Here is a 17,130-nt window from a genome sequence, read left to right as displayed (position 1 = left end):
TGATCTCTGTGTTAAAATTATATTTGGAATGTATTTAACCAGTTCTATCACATATGTAATAATGACTGACACCAATATTGTCCTTTAAAGAATACAATATTGTATATAATGTAATTATATGTTAAATAAATATTGTTGCACTCAAATTACTTTATTCAGAGCGTGGTTATGCGTGTTTGAATATGAAGCGCAGATTGTTTATTATCGTAGAAACGATACTGGGCAAACCAGACTATGTCTTAAACATGATTATGCAAGCGCTAAATCTGCCTATTGTGGGTCTTTGTTTAGGCCTCAAATGTTATCTATTTTATTAATTAGACATTAACTTATCCAGACCAAAATCAACTTTCGATGCCATTTTGTGATGGATAATTTAATGTAAAACTGGATAATCGAGACTTTGTTAATTATCGTACCAACCTTTTATATTTAGCTTTTGCAAAAAGAGCATTAAATAATCGGCTTTATTTAACCCACATTGTTCATCTCTCTACAGTGTACAAATGTTATAATTTGTATATTGTAAATAATCTTGTAAATATTTGCATATTTTGTATCAGATGAGTCGTATGACTCAAAGAATAAAAAACTTTGAACCTTGGTAATGAAGATCGAGGCTACCCTAAAATTGAATTTCTAATATGTTGGTTTAGAGTGAAGCAATTTGACTTAAATTTCAGCATATTCTGTTTTCATTATCTATTTTTTTTAACTATGATAGCGAGAGCTGTCACTTATTTATCTAATCTTACCTAATTAATGAAGTCAAAATCTGTCATTACGGTTTGTTTGGATGTGTCAGTGGTCAAGTAATCCACACTGGCTGATATATCTTGGACTAAATTAAATGAGTAATTAATTCATTTAATAATGAAGCACAAACTTAAACGTCTGAAGGAGAGAACAACAGGGTTAATTATAATCCACGCAAATAAAACTGCTTCAGATTAATTAACTAATTGCCAACCGCTTGGATACGGCTTGACAATATTGCCTAATTAATGGTGATAATTAGATTATCTCAGATTAAACAGATAACAGATAGCAAGTATCAATAATCTATTACACCGCAGTTTGCCTTTAACCCACCAATTACACCAAGGTATGACAATGATGTGAATAGAATAACCCGAACAATAACAGGTGTATAAAACAGGTCACCCTCCAGTGAGCTAGCTGATAATAACGACAGGTAATCTGCTCTGCGATATCACAACTGTGGAAGCAGATGATAAATCATCAGCTACTATTCTACTAAAACGTAAGGAGGTGGGGTTATCGTGTGAAATAGGTTAATCAATAGATTGGATTGTTAAGAGTATACTGCTGAAATCAAGACAGGAAAGAAATCCTTGAGGAGAGACAGACGGAAGTCGTCCCTTCAATCAGCATCCCGAATATCGACGTAGAATCTAGGATATCAACATACCTGTTGAATTATCTGATCGTACTATTGAATGGAGAGATAAATTGTAACGTTTGATGATTGGATATTATTTCTGATAGATGTATATGGGAGAGAAATAGGATTCGTTGTATGCAGCCACAACGATAAGGTAAATATAGTTTTGTTTGTCAACTGGACCGAAACAGTATCACCATTAGTCCCTAAATGACCTGGGTTGTGTCGAGTGGAGTTAAACCCCTTGAGAACAGCACTAAGCTAGTTGATTAACATTTTGAGTCCTAAATCGACGATCTTAGTCGAAAAACTTAAGTATACTCCGAGAAGTTTGAGAAGTATTTATTCCGCTTCCATTTAATAAAATTGAAAATGTTTAATTAATCGTCGTGTGCATGACAGATGTGAAACGGAGTAGAATAGCGTTACAAAATATATATAAATTTTTTATACATGGTGGACATTCAGGACAGAGATCAATTCTCAAAATAGATAGTTCTCTGTGTGCAGAATGACGTATGATGGTGGTGTCGAGACTAGTTTGCAACAAAATGGTGTCACATTAGCTACCCTTAAGTTTTCATCAGTGAAGAATTATTTTGTCTTTATTACTTCTCATGCGTTACGAGTATTTTACAGACTAATCTAGCTGTCATCTTACTTTGACTTTGGTAATTAAAATCCTTCTTTTATAAAAAAAAAGAAAATGATCCAGGGACTTCGCCTACGGTTCATTAACTACAGGGTGTTATAAATAGTTTCTTTATTTGAGCTAAGCCGTGCCGAAAACGTAACCTTGCCCATGCACTCTTCGAGCTAGCTGTCCCTTCAATGAATACTTAACTACTGCGTCCCGAATATTGATGTAGAATCTAGGATATCGACATACCTATTGAATTATTGGAATTTACTATTTAATGGAGAGATAAATTGTAAAACTTGATGCTTGGATATTACGACTGGTAGAAGTATATATTTTTTATTTAGTGATAGGGAAAGACATAGGATTCGATTTATACAGCCATAACGACGAGGTTAGTAGTTTTGTTTAGCAGCTCAGGGAGCCGCGGCGGCTCATTGAGTAAGGCGTTGGCTCGGTAACACGAGGTCCCCTGTTCCATTCGGGTGTTGGTCGAGAAAGTGCATCGGGATTTTCTGGCGTGGTTCCCCTTGTCAGAGTCGTATAGTGCCGCTGCCCGGGCAAACCTTCTCTCATAGCACTCTGTATGGCATATACATGTACCCTTCTTCATTAGTCAAGTCATTGCAGAACAGTAGGACATTAAACCGAATTTCATTTCATAATCCTTCGATTCACACACGACCTTTCACACCCTTTGTCCAGGAAGGGTTGACTATCTGCTCGATGCACCAGATTTGCAGTTAAACGAAGGTTTGAGTTCTGTGGGCATTAAATCACACTAAAAGCTTATGGAATAACAATTACTGCAATGGTTCGACGATGGTTCTCTGGTCTTTATCCAGGATTTTACTCATATAGCACACTATATGCTGGATCCATGAAAATAGAACGTTAATCCCCGTTCAATTTCATAGTCGCCCGACGTTCCACGGATAAACAGTGTTAACGAATGTTTCATAAACATAATCTTAGATTGTCAATTTCAGCGTTACATGCGGCATCAAATATATAATATACTATTCAAAAAAAGTAGGGGATATTTGATTTTTAAGTGTTATTAAAGTCACCTAATGAAACTGACGAAGAAACAAATGACAAAATGAAATGAAGTTCACATTCATCGATTTATTCCAAATGATCGTTAGACTAAGTAAGGCACAGACTGACCATTATAAGGGTAAAATGATACCCGGGGTCAAACAGCAAAGTTACCACAGCATCACAACCAAGTCAGTAACGGGTAAATCCTCCTCTGTTTGCCAAACAAGCATTGATCCGACGTGGCATACTCCTAATGAGACGTCTAAGGTCATTTTGGTCCAGATTGTCCCATTCCTGTTGCAACGCAGCAGCAAGTTCTTGGACATTGGCAGGACGTTGTTGACGTTGACGTAACCTCTGTCCAAGCATGTCCCAGACATGCTCGATGGGGGAGAGGTCGGGACTCAGTGCTGGCCAAGGTAATGTGGTGATGTTCTGTTGTTGGAGGTAACCTGTAACGATGCTGGCCCTGTGACATCTTGCGTTGTCATCCTGGAAGATGAAACGGCGGCCATGACGTCGTGCGAACGGCACAACATGGACTGCCAAGATGTTGTCCCGGTAGTACTGGCCTGTAACACGCCCTGCAACAACATGTAAAGCCGTTCTTCCAGCAACAGTGATGCCTCCCCACACCATAACAGAACCACCCCCAAATCGATCATGTCTGATGACGTTAACGTCTTGGAAGCGCTCGTTTCGACGACGCCACACCCTCCTACGTCTGTCCAAAAAATCAACAGTGAACCTTGACTCATCTGAAAACATCACATTGCTCCAGCGTCGATTATCCCAGTGTTGACGACCCCTACACCAACGACGTCTTGCCTGAATGTGATGATCTCTCAAACAAGGGATCACGCAAGGACGTCGGGCGCGAAGGTGACCCCTATGCAGTCGATTCCGAATCGCCTGGCCACTCACTCTCACACCAGTGTCTGTTTGAAGACGAGCGCTGATCTGATTTGCTGTGATGACACGATTTCTCAAGGCCAAGGTACGGATAAATCGATCCTGGGCTTGAGTTGTCGCCCTTGGTTGACCTGAGCGTGGTCTGTCCTGTACAGATTGTGTATCACGGTATCTGGACCATAGCCTGCTTTTGACAGACTGAGAAACATTCATCGTCCGCGCCACAACCGCCTGTGTTGTGCCGATCTGTAGCATGCCAAGGGCACGTAACCTTTCATTTTGGGTAAGCCGACGCATATCAAAATTTGTTTTCTGGTCACTAAAACAATTAAACTGATGTTTCCACCCTGGAATTCAATGCCACAATGACTGTAACATTCAAAGTCAGAGTCGTGCAAATCTTGGGTTGGATCCCCATGATGATCCCAAGCATCACCTGCATTCCATGCGGTAGCTATTGGTGCGTTTGGGCGTCACATGTAACTGGAAATGTTTCTTCTGTTAGGTTCTATAGTGACTTTTTTCGTAGTCATTTGCATATTTTAGTATTATGCCCCCAAAATCAAATATCCCCTACTTTTTTTGAATAGTAAATAACACCTATATATTTATTGTAAAAGGAATAAGGTTACGATGAAGTTACTTTAAACATTACAAAACACACCCATTTCTTTACAATATGTAAACACACTAAATAACCCAACCATGTAAATTTGACCGGTAAAATAAACTAACAAAAAGACATTGAAAAGAAATGGAGTGACACAAAATACGTCTCCACCCGTATGAGACCATATTTTAATTTACGTGTGAGTTTATGGTTCAGGTAGATATCAAGTTAGATATGATTCACGCATTTCCAATCAATTTCATTAAAGGTCTGCTTGGTTGCTTCTAAAGCATAGAGTGTCTGTTTCCCAATGTTCACGCCCTATTACCGACAGCATATTTGCCAGGAAAAAACATGGCAATTTGTTGCATTTAAAGAGTCTTTTACATTCTTTGCTTTACTTTCATAATTCACACAATATGTCCTACAAAGATGCAAGTAGCCAAAGACGGCCGGCCCTGCAGCCAGAACTACACGTATATAAATTTCTTCTAGCTCATTGAAGCTTAGTAGCAGACTATACATGCTTTTCACGTTTTTATATAATATTATGCTTTTAATATTTTATATAACTGGCAAGGTAAGAAAAGATTGGTAGTCGTGCAGAACGAACTAAATAAATTCCTTTTAAAGCTCAACGAAGCTTGGTGAAAGTAAACATACTTTTCACGTTTTTGTGTCATACAGGCTATTATGTACTTTTTTTTTTCAATTTTTAATTTTGAAAAATAATTTCTATTTTTAATTTTGAAAAATAATTTCTATTTTTAATTTTGAAAAATAATTTCTCTATTTTTAATTTTGAAAAATAATTTCTATTTTTAATTTTGAAAAATAATTTTTATTTTTGATTTTTGATTTTGTAGAATAAATTTTAATTTTGTATTTTTTATTTCCTATTTTTAATTTTAATTTTGTAAAATAATTTTTATTTTTATAAAACAAAATAATTTTTATTTTTATAAAACAAAATAATTTTTATTTTTATAAAACAAAATAATTTTTATTTTCATAAAACAAAATAATTTTTATTTTTATAAAACAAAATAATTTTTATTTTTATAAAACAAAATAATTTTTATTTTTATAAAACAAAATAATTTTTATTTTTATAAAACAAAATAATTTTTATTTTTTGTGAAATAATTTTTATTTTTTGTGAAATAATTTTTATTTTTTTGTGAAATAATTTTTATTTTTTGTGAAATAATTTTTATTTTTTTGTAAAATAATTTTTATTTTTTTGTAAAAAATTTTTTATTTTTTTATAAAATAATTTTTATTTTTTTGTAAAATAATTTTTATTTTTTTGTAAAATAATCTATAATTTTTGTAAATTTAATTCTAATTTTGTAAATTTAATTCTAATTTTGTAAATTTAATTCTAATTTTGTAAATTTAATTCTAATTTTGTAAATTTGTAAATTTAATTTTGTAAATTTGTAAATTTAATTTTGTAAATTTGTAAATTTAATTTTGTAAATTTGTAAATTTAATTTTGTAAATTTGTAAATTTAATTTTGTAAATTTGTAAATTTAATTTTGTAAATTTGTAAATTTAATTTTGTAAATTTGTAAATTTAATTTTGTAAATTTGTAAATTTAATTCTAATTTTATAAATTGGTCAGCTTCTTAAAAATAAAATTTACACAACATTTAATGAGTAATCACTATTATGCTTAGGTTTAGCTCTATTCTTTGGAACCTTAAAATAGACGAAAATGTTATATGAGTGTATATAAAGTGATTTAGATTCAACTAATAAAAATATTTTTAATTTCTAATCATGTAAGCTAGGTGTAATACACAAGCAGTCCGACGTATGATTTAAAGCGCACATGTTAAACAATTTGCCCGCGTTAAACCACACACCTATGTACAGTTTAATTATGATGCTCACTGAAGATGCATATTCACTGAGAATGCTTGTTGATACGAGCTTGGTACGATTCCATAAAATCTTTTGTTTTGTATTTCTATGGCCAGTACTTGACACTGGCCATTAACCGAAGTAATATAGACCCGCTATTTTAAAGTTTCTCGGGAAATAATCGGAAGACGAAAGAACCCGGGATGATAGAAAACATGAGGCCATTACATATTTCATTATTTATATTCCAGGGTCCATATTTCATGATCTACAGTACATAACCTTTATTACATGATCTACATCCTCCGGTTTATATTTCACGGTTTATATTTCATAATCTATATTCAATGGTTAATATTCCACTAGTTATATTTGATATCTATTTATTATTGCAGATAATGGGTTTATTCAGACGAAACAATCACCTGTATGTCATATTTATTGTAACATGTTTCATGTTGATTTACATCACAATCAATTACAGACCATCACTCAACAACCAGACACCGCCAGAAATTCAACATAACCCTTTACACAGGTAAGAATTAAATATTCACTGCTGTAAATGTTCTCCCTCTATCTATAAATGATATTTTAGTCCTTCGGATGGGACGAAAAACCGAGGTCCCGTGTACACATTGGCGTGCACGTAAAAGATCCCTTGGCAGTTGGAATTCGATATAAGAGTAGGCCGTAGCGCCGCTGCCCGGGCCAAATGTCCCTCATAGCACACTGTATGGCGTATGCCCTTCTTCATTAGCCCAGTTTAGGAGTAGAACAGTAGGACGTTAAACCCCATTTTATTTCATTTATTTTAGTCCACAACAATGAGTTTTTCCTTTTAGTTTTGAATGGGTTCTATTATTTTTGCTTACTCTTTCTGGTAATATTCCTCAGATAGCTAACAGTATTTTACACCTTTGTTTGTAAAACTACCCCCCCCCCCCCACACACACAAACTAAAGTAAAATATTCGTGCAAAATATTATGCAGTTCTTTCTATCATCGTTCGTCGCTGCTAAATGGGCCAGCATTATTTTATTGAAAGTAACGATGCGCCATTGACATATTTCTCTAAAGTATCAAAATTCTCAGGGCTTAATCCACCCTAATATGTACCCTGATTGATTATTTAACTTTTAATTAAGCAAATAAAATTCAAATACCAACGCTAGATAACGTCCCATCTTGGGTTCAATCGGATTTAAATCAGATCTATCATTAAATTTTCGTAGACCACAAAATGGTGTTAGGCCTATTACCTGGCGAGGATCAATGAAATTTCAATGCCACATTTAATTATTTGTACATACTGAATGGAACTGAACCATTTTCGGGCTGATGTTTCTATTTGACATCCATCTATCACAATATTGCAGGTTTCAAGGGATTCAACTAAATGACGCATCGAGACTTTAATTCTAATCGACAAAAAGCTCATATTTCATGACTTAAGTGGACCAGCAACATCATCAGGCATTATTCTATTTGTACACAGGGGGCATCATCCACTGTAAAGCTGTTTTTTGTGTAATTTCAGGCGATATAGAAAACAGGCTGGTAGTTTATATATTTTAAACAATGAAATTATATCTGATAATTCAATACATGATATACAAAATATACAAGATGTTTATTACGTTCATATAACACGGTAAGCTATTACATACAAGATTATTATTACATTATATCTTTGTTATGTTCATATAAACGGTAAGTTATTATACATGCATTCAAGATTATTATTACATTTTATCACCCAATAATACATTCTACAGTAGATATCGCTTGTGTGATATATTTCATAATCTACTGCGATATCTTCTTAGGAGATATCGCTTTACATGAATTTTATTGGTCAGTTGAAAAGGAACTACTTTTTTTTATTTTCAAAAAACAGTTCATATCTTATTAAAAGTAACTCTTTTTTTTATTAAAAATGAACTATTGTTATTCAATTGACCTTGATGGAAACACTGGGTCAATATAAAGGACTTTGCAATGGTTGAATTGCTGTCAAAAAATGATATATCACTACGCCGTAATGTTCAGTAAAAGTGAAATCTACAGCAAATAATTATATTTATATATTTGTGCATGTAAGAAGGGATTGGGTGATAAATAAAATCTCCTACTCGTCTTTTTTGATATCAAAAATATCAACACTCGTTGATAAAGTAAAAAAAAAACTCGGCAGAGCCTCGTTTTTTGTTACTTTATCAACTTGTGTTGATTTTTTTTTTTATATAAAAAAAGACTGGTAGGAGATTCTCTATAACGCGGTGAGTTATTATCAAGATTATCATTACGATATATCTTTATTATGTTCATATAACGCGATGAGTTAGATACAGGATATTTATTATATTACGTTCATATTTAAATGGTTAAATACAAGAAGTTTATTTGTTTTAATTAAACTTTTATATAATGGAGAGAAAGAAAATATGCAAAGTTCTTGAGATCTGCCTTATTTTAAAGTAAACACTGTCCAATTCGGGTGGGGTAGGGGTGACCGAATTGTTGAACGCGTGTGCATTAGATTAAAAGGTCTGTCACTGAGTCATGTGGTACGGTTTCGAGTTGCCAGTCCAAGGGATCTCTCTCTCTCTCTCTCTCTCCCTCTCCAAATCACAATTACCCGACCTGACTCATATCCTTCATATTGTCTATGTAGGCTTTAACTTGTGAAAATGTAGGCCAGGTACATTATGTAACATGATCTGTAACTTTATGTCTAAATATTTGTTTAAAACCAACCGAGCTCGGTGACAAATCGTTATCTTTGGGTGACAAATATGTAAAGTACTATTCATTCAACGTTATTACTTTTGATCAAAACGTATACGCAACGTGCCCCAGACGACGAAGATTGTCTGTTTCGCGAGTTGGTTGTGTTTACCACACGACCTAAGCAAACATGTCTGTAATAATAAGAAATTGAAAAAAGAATAACGCGTCTTGATGTCTTGTCCTGTCAGTGAATGGCACTGTGTTCGATGTCGGTGTTAATCGAGAAGTTGCTCGAATTTTCCAGCCCCCTACCCTCCCCTGTCGCTTAGAAAGCGGATTAGTTCGACGGGGTCTGACAAGGTAAAATTCGTCTAGTTGTTCGATGGGCGACAAAACGTTGTACTTGTTGGTATGCTTGTAAAGAAGACCGGGATTGCTTGAATTCCGTGAAGAGTGGGCGAATTAAAACACCGCTGTCAATAGGCAAAATTTACCTCACAGCACACTGCATGGCGTATGGCCTCTTCATTTGTACTGTATATTGTATTTTGTATTGTAGTGTATGGTATATTGTGTTGTATTTGTGTACTGTATTGCATTGTGTTGCCGTATTGCATTTTGTTGCTGTATTGCATTGTGTTGTATAGAGCGCCGGTCATTTACTAGTGATACATATGCTATGGGGGGGGCGAATGGTTAGCACATGCGCGCTTTATCATAAAGTCAAGTCTGTCATTGAGTCAACTGGCGTGGTTTCGACTCCCCGGTTGTACGTGACAAGGAGTAGGGTCGCCTGTCCAACCTCGTGGGTTTACTCCGGGTCCTCCAGTTTCCTCCCACTGCTAAAGACCCCTACACGCAAGCGAATTATGGAAATATAATTGAACCATGTGTTAGTCCCGAAATGGCCTAATTTATGTCGAGTGGACGTTAAACCCCATCTCTCTCTCTCTCTCTCTCTCAGATGCTATAGGTTTGGGTATCATTTCACTTTGACGATCAGAGCGGACGGGACACGATCTAAAGCCGACCCAATCTCGCCCCTGAATGCACCACAGTAGTTTCTTATGATCGCCCACATCTCCATTTTATATTAAGATATTGAAAACTTTTTTTTTATTTCTGCAGGTCTGTGAGATCCTTGATTGACGGTATTAAAATGTCCATTGAACAAGGTGCTTCGTGGATTTACCTCCCTTCATCAAATCAACATCTACGTCAAACCTTGATGAAATTCAATTTCGGACAGCAGTCAAAAAGTTTAGTTTATACAGGACCAAATAAAAATGATGTGGGATTTCATTTCATAGCCAGAGGTTTCAACTATCCTGCTGATTTTAAACGCAGTTACATTATGGGAAAATATGAAACGCCATCCATTCAAACGGTTTTCCATGCCGACCCTGAACTATCGAATTTTATGGACTGTCGTGCTCCTCCCGTGGCGGTCCGTATCTCCCCACTTTACCCTTTTACTCAGCATAACACCTTGTATTCATATAAAGCTTTCTGGGCTTTGATTCCGCTTCAAATAAACTCAGCTGTCTGGTCCATGTGGACGGGGAGGTTACTGAGGGAACTCGAAGACTATATAGTGTTTCATGCTCCTCCTTCCACTGAAATTCTGGGGACCAGTGAAGGTGAACACGGACATGCATTGGGAGAAATTAGGGACGTCCTACACAACTGGAAGTGTGACCAAAATGCAACGTTTTTCACGTGCATGATGGATTTGAGTGAATTTTTAAAAGACAAAGCCGTATTTACTGACGATGACGTTTCCATGGTTACAAGATGGATACAAGAATTATTATCCAGTGGATATTCCGAACCCGAGAGAAAAACACAGAACATAAAAATTATTTTTTTACACAATATGTTATTCTGGCCTTCCAGGGGAAATGTCAAGAAGGCTAAATTAACAGAGGTCTTTGGTGGGTTGTGTTCTAAGACCAAATCAATATGTAACGCCGTGCCAAAAGGAAACCACCCTCGTGTTTTTAGTAATATTTTACTAATAATTGTTTTCAATAAGAAAGGATTTTACCGTGTTATTGACCACCTAGAAACTTTATATCGCCCTCATTTCCATCAAATATTATACTGTGCTCACAATCTGACTGATTTCTCACAGACTTACAAAACTCTTAAAAACAAAGAGATCTCCTTTCTCGATGTTAACTTCGGTAACGGTCAATCCGGAAATCAGTGTATCCAGAACGCCAGAACTCTAAACTACGATGTGGATGGTTACCTTCACTTGGGTGACGACGTTATGTTTAATATTTGGAATTTATCTCCACTCCCGTTAGATAAACCTTGGTTCCAGAAAGACATGTTGATTGGGAAACTCAGCCAAGATAAAGTGAAGGACGTTTGGACGGATCCCGACTGGTGGCCATGGAAAACTGGCCACCGTGGTGTCAGAAAACTTAAATTTACCTTCAATGAGCTTCAAAAGCAGCAAGAAATTACTCCTAAAATCAAAACGTTCTTAAATACATTAGCCGTAAATAGCGGTGGTCCTGAACGTGCATTTTATCAGGCTTCCGATATTCATTTTATCCCAGCCAAATTAGCAGACGACTACAACTTCTTCATGGAATTCTTTGACAAGTGGGTTGTTTATTTTGAGATCGCGATACCCACTGTTATTAACGGATTGGTTCTAAATAAGGACATCTACAGACTTCCTGGAGTTTATCTCTGGCATGCTGACAGAAAATATTACAGAGACAGATATAAACAATCAGATGTCTTCTTTCATCCGTTAAAACTGGCCTCATGTGAAAATGATGCTATGTGTTCTAAATTTTACTGTGAAAAATATTTATCATGCTGGGAAAAATTCTAATAATAAAGTCTTTGGTCACGTTATAATGTTTTATTCTTAATGCATGGCGCGGGGGGCGTCAAAACATTATAATTTTTTTTATAAATAATATTTTATTCATAATAGAATGCACTGGAGAACTGGGCCCGTTATATTCAAAGGAAATCTTAAGTATTATGCAAGAGCTAAATCTGCCCCTATTGTAAGTCTTTCTTTAGGCACCTAATGTTATCTAAATTGTTAATTATAAGACATTAATACTTCAGATACTTCAGACCATAATGAACCATCGATGCCATCGCTAGCCTGTGATATTTAGCGGATTGTAATACATTTTTTGAAAACTAATTAAACGTAAAAATGGATAATCGAGACATTGCTTTTTATCGTACCGACTTTAGTAATGATGACCGCGGTTAGCCTAAAATTCAAAAGCTAATATCTCGGTTTAGAGTGGAGCAATTTAGCTGAAATTTCCAACATATCATATTTACGTTATCTAATTGTTTAACTATTATAGCGAAAACTGACAACTCTTCATCTAATCTCCCATAATTATCCTTTAAGTCTAAATTGGTAGATTTCACCTAAATACGTAACTTCCTGTAAGTTAAGGGTAAATGTTTAGTCTTTTAGTGGTATTCAAATGCCAGTTTAAGTGAGAAATATCCACTTAACTTTATGTGACCTATGGGAGACTAAGTGAGATCATAATGACCATGTTGCAGCCGGACCGTAAGGGCGATATTAAAAGTATGGGATTTGAGATTGAAACAAAGACAATGTCACAGAGCGTAACTGACCTTAATTTTTTTTTTCATCATCAGCTTTGTAAAGTGCCGTAATAATAATATTGTATATGGTTACTATCACCGAGATGGTCAAGGATTTTTTTTTGTTCCGACCATTTATCATGTTCGTATATAAAAATTCGACAAACAATTCCTAGCAGTGACAACTAAGATTTTAATAGAGTAGCGGCAGGGGACATAATTTGCCGTCGCCGTTAGAAATTCGTGATTCTTCGCAGGGTATTCCATTAGTTAGAAATTCTTGATTTTTGGCGTTTGCCGGTATTTCGTACGTTAAGTGTGCAGTTAAGTTTTCACATAGTCATAGCCAAGGATACGAAAAATACAGACTTTGAATAACGATTTAAGGTAGGACACATTGTTAAGTGGAAAAATTAAGTATTAACCTTTGAATACGGACCCATTATGACCTATTGAACCCCTCTCCTATAAATATAAACAATTCATAAAAGATGTGCAAGGATAATCAAAAATAGTGAAATTTACACATTTAGTGAATTGAATTATATACATGTACAATTTGGTATGCGCGATGATATTTTCAATCGATGAATCTGAGAGGTCTAGAGACCAATCGAAATTAGTGAAGAAACGTGAAGGCCTTGTTAAGATGTATGGGGTTAAAGCGAGATCAAGCTTTCTCTTAAAGATGGGCGAGATGAAAACTGGAGACAAGAAAGCTATGGGTTGTTTGGGGACCAGCATAAAGCCCAACGCAGACCTACCAGTATTTGTTGGCGTCTAATAAAACAAATATTTTATACCTTGTTTAAAATTCCCTGCAGTCGAATATCTCTTAAGAGAATCAACTACGGATTTCATATAAATGATACTCGGCAGCGATAAAAGAGATTGGGTTTAAGTTTTAGAAATCTCAGGTATATGTAGTCCTGTACCACTGCTTGCTGGCTTTATAGATACACCCGATAGACGTATGGGTATACGGCAAATTTGTCTGGAATCGTTTCCTAACCGAGGTATAGACTTTGCAAACCGAGATAATATATATTACGGTAACTTTGAATGAAACCGTCTGCTAACCGAAGAGTTAGAAAGATTCCTTTGTTCAAATTAAAATCCCCGGACAACGCTATACCCACGTCAGTAACTATAAAAACACTGTATCCAAAATCGGTGTCAAAGGTTAGTTGTTATACGAAATCTTTCGATAAAAATTAAGACGTTGAAATAGCAGAACAAACCTTTAGAGTCTATTCGAGGTTTAGATATTATATTCCCTCCACCAGTTTCATGTTCAGCAATGGACCGAGATCTGGACAAATACGATGCACCACCACATCCCGATACAGATTCACACGAAACACTTCTAGGTAATACGGGACCATATTCAGTCCAATATGCTTCACTGGGAATTGGTTGTGGTAAGAGATATAATACAGGTCTTACCAGACCATTGAACTAGTCTAAATTTCTGATTGAAAAATAACTTTAAATATTAATTCACATGCCAAGCCCATAATACCATCTAGAGCAGTGATTCTCAACCAGTGTGCCGCGAGATCTTCCTAAGTGTGACGCGAAATTTTGAAAGGCACACTAAGAAAATGTGAAAAAAAAACCCACTAATTGAGTATTCACTGGTGTCTACTGATAAGTTCATAGCTGTGGGGTTTTTTTTACTTAGTTTGGGTCATTCTATGTGTCTATGACTGGTCTCTGTCTATGGTTGTATTCCATCTGACTTACCGTGTTTCTATTTTGCAAAATTCAAATAATTTTCATATATATTTAGCCAGGTGTGTCGCTTTTTTTCACGTGTTCCAAGGTGTGCTAGTGACATAAAAAGGTTAAAAACCACTGCTCTAGAGCATCGGATTTTTTATGATTTTCAACGGATTTAAACATGATCGCAGTAAATAGTTTAATTGAAAATGAATAATCGAGACTTTTTTTTTATTATCCTAACATATAGCAATGACAATCGAGACTACACTTTTCTTCAAAAGACCATAAATTCGCCCAGAATGAAGTAATTTGACTGAAATTTTCAATAATATATATTCTCTTTTCATGATCTATTTTTTAAATTACTGCAGCGGGAACTATCAGTTCTTTATCGAAAGTTTACACAAAAATAGAATAATAAATCGTGATGATTTCAGACCTACAGACTTCTTCGGCGATTACAAATGCAATGAACATGACTCACATCTTAATGTTTTTAGGAGAGGATAGGAAACATCTTCATCATCTTCTTCTAGAGGTATTATTGCTTGATGGACATCTAAAGCTTTTTAAAGTCGTGTAACAAACAAACCATAATAAATTCCAATCAACATTTCTTTTAGTTATTTTACCTTTGTATCCTTTAGAAAAGAATCATATCTCCCATTTGGTGTTGGAATATCTCATTGTTAGTACACAAGTTAAAGGACAATTATGGTCAAACACGTTCCAAATTTAATTTAATTTTAACACAGAGATCATTGCTACGATAGATGCGTAATGAAGATTTCAAGAAGCGAAAGCAAAAGAAAGAACCGAGTTATCCTTCTAACTGACTAAAGTGATAACAGATACATGGGCGAATTTCTGCTCACTAATAATTCCTTAGAAGACCAACAGTTGTTATGTGAGACTGTGAGAGGATATCTGACAATTCCAAAAAGTAATTGAATATCACTAGAGAAAACGAGAAAAAATGAATAGTCCGCACATTCCCTTGTTTTTATTCATTCTCTTATCCAGTGACAGTCAATTATTATTCTATTTTTATTTTTTTATTTATTTATTTTTGAATTGTCAGATATCCTCTCACAGTCTCACATAACAACTTTTACTTCCGTTTCTTGAAATCTTCATTACGCATCTATCGTAGCAATATAGTGTGTATTAAAATTATATTTGGAACCCTGTTAAAGTCTAAATACGCTAAAAGAATGGCGGAACAGGGCGTGGTGTCATGGCTTACAATGGTCAGATTTCTTGAAGTGTTCTGAAAAACTCCGCTAGAAATATCCCCGAGTATACCCCCGCGCTTACACAGATTAGAGGTCCGTGAGTCTTTATGCCCTGCTCTGAAAGAGATAAGAGAGGGGTGTGGGAACAGTAGTCGAGCGGTAAGAGATTTGGATTCTCGACTAGAATATAGCAGTTAATAGTATAGTAGTAGGGGAAATGTCCACGTCTTCTGAAAAGAATTGCAGCACAGTTTTGTATAAAATATATATATAAAAAAAACACAAGCCGTGGAGACAAGAAAGTTGAGAAATGTGGTTACTGTATAATTTGATGGAACAATGTAAAATTATTAATGAAAAATAGCAGATGTATTGTGTCCTTCACATTTCTGCAGTAGTTAGCAATTATTGGTTTCCTTTACCTCCCGTGTCTGTCGTTTGCTTGTTGTGGACAGGACAGTTTACTTTTAAGTTCTAGACAGAGTATTCTCCAATTTCACCGGTTAAAAATGGCGTCTACGGTCGCCAGATCCTTAAGAGATGCCAAAATTCAAAGACTTTCATAATAAAACAAAATACATGCAGTAATAATAAATAGAAAATATTGCGCAGCTCGACTCATTACCAGAAGTAAATATAATGATCATATCACCCCTATTTTAATTCAACTTCACTGGTTACCCATTGTTTTTAGAATTCAATATAAGGTCATTATTTTAACTTTTAAATGTTTAAATCATATGGCACCGTTGTATTTATCGTCGCTTTTAGATATATATTCCCCTACTCGTACATTGAGGTCCTCAAGTGACCATTATTCACTTGTCTGTAAAACAGCTAGACTGAAAACTTACGGTGAACGATCGTTTACAGTGCAGGCCCCTAAACTGTGGAATAAGCTCCCACTTACTCTCAGAAGTTCTACCTCTTTATCGAGTTTTAAATCGCAATTGAAAACACTTTTATTCAAACAAGCTTTTGATTTATAGATTTATTTTTTACTGTTTTAATTTTATACAATTATTATAGATTTTTAAACGTACGTTTTATTTTTTATATTTTTTATGTAATATATATTGTACAGCGCATCTGAACACATTTTGTGAAAGCGTGCGCTATATAAATGATGATAATAAAATAATAATAATAATATTGCTTTTGCCGTGTAAACTAACATACTAAACTTAGGCTGTCACAGTGGCTGTTTAAAATTGGCTACGATTGAGAACATTTTAGTCGAAAACATTCTCGAGAATTTTGAGAAGTATTTATTCCGTTTCAATTTAATAAAACCGCAAAACAAAATAGTATACGATTTTTTGGAAAGATTGGCCATAAGACAGAGATCT

The 17,130-nt window shown here is 35.0% G+C and overlaps 1 protein-coding gene across 4 annotated transcripts; it reads left to right on the top strand.

The window, feature by feature from the left end:
- The first annotated feature begins 1,158 nt into the window (after window positions 1-1,158).
- Window positions 1,159-12,095, top strand: LOC126829725 (uncharacterized). 4 transcript variants are annotated; one of them, XM_050559833.2, is made up of 5 exons: window positions 1,159-1,559; window positions 2,393-2,439; window positions 6,878-7,020; window positions 8,023-8,136; window positions 10,344-12,095. In XM_050559833.2, the coding sequence occupies exons 3-5, from the start codon at window positions 6,881-6,883 to the stop codon at window positions 12,067-12,069; spliced, it is 1,980 nt and encodes a 659-aa protein (XP_050415790.2). In that variant the 5' UTR covers window positions 1,159-1,559; window positions 2,393-2,439; window positions 6,878-6,880; the 3' UTR covers window positions 12,070-12,095. The 4 variants fall into 4 exon arrangements, with proteins under 4 accessions (XP_050415790.2, XP_050415789.2, XP_055959002.1 ...); XM_050559832.2 differs by lacking the exon at window positions 2,393-2,439; XM_056103027.1 differs by lacking the exons at window positions 1,159-1,559; window positions 2,393-2,439 and adding an exon at window positions 1,959-2,076.
- The last annotated feature ends 5,035 nt before the right edge of the window (window positions 12,096-17,130 follow it).

This window comes from Patella vulgata, chromosome 8 (assembly GCF_932274485.2).
Source record: "Patella vulgata chromosome 8, xgPatVulg1.2, whole genome shotgun sequence".
Classification (NCBI taxonomy): Eukaryota; Metazoa; Mollusca; class Gastropoda; family Patellidae; genus Patella; species Patella vulgata.
Note: the sequence above shows the minus strand (reverse complement) of the source record. Positions and strands in the feature narration are given on the sequence as shown.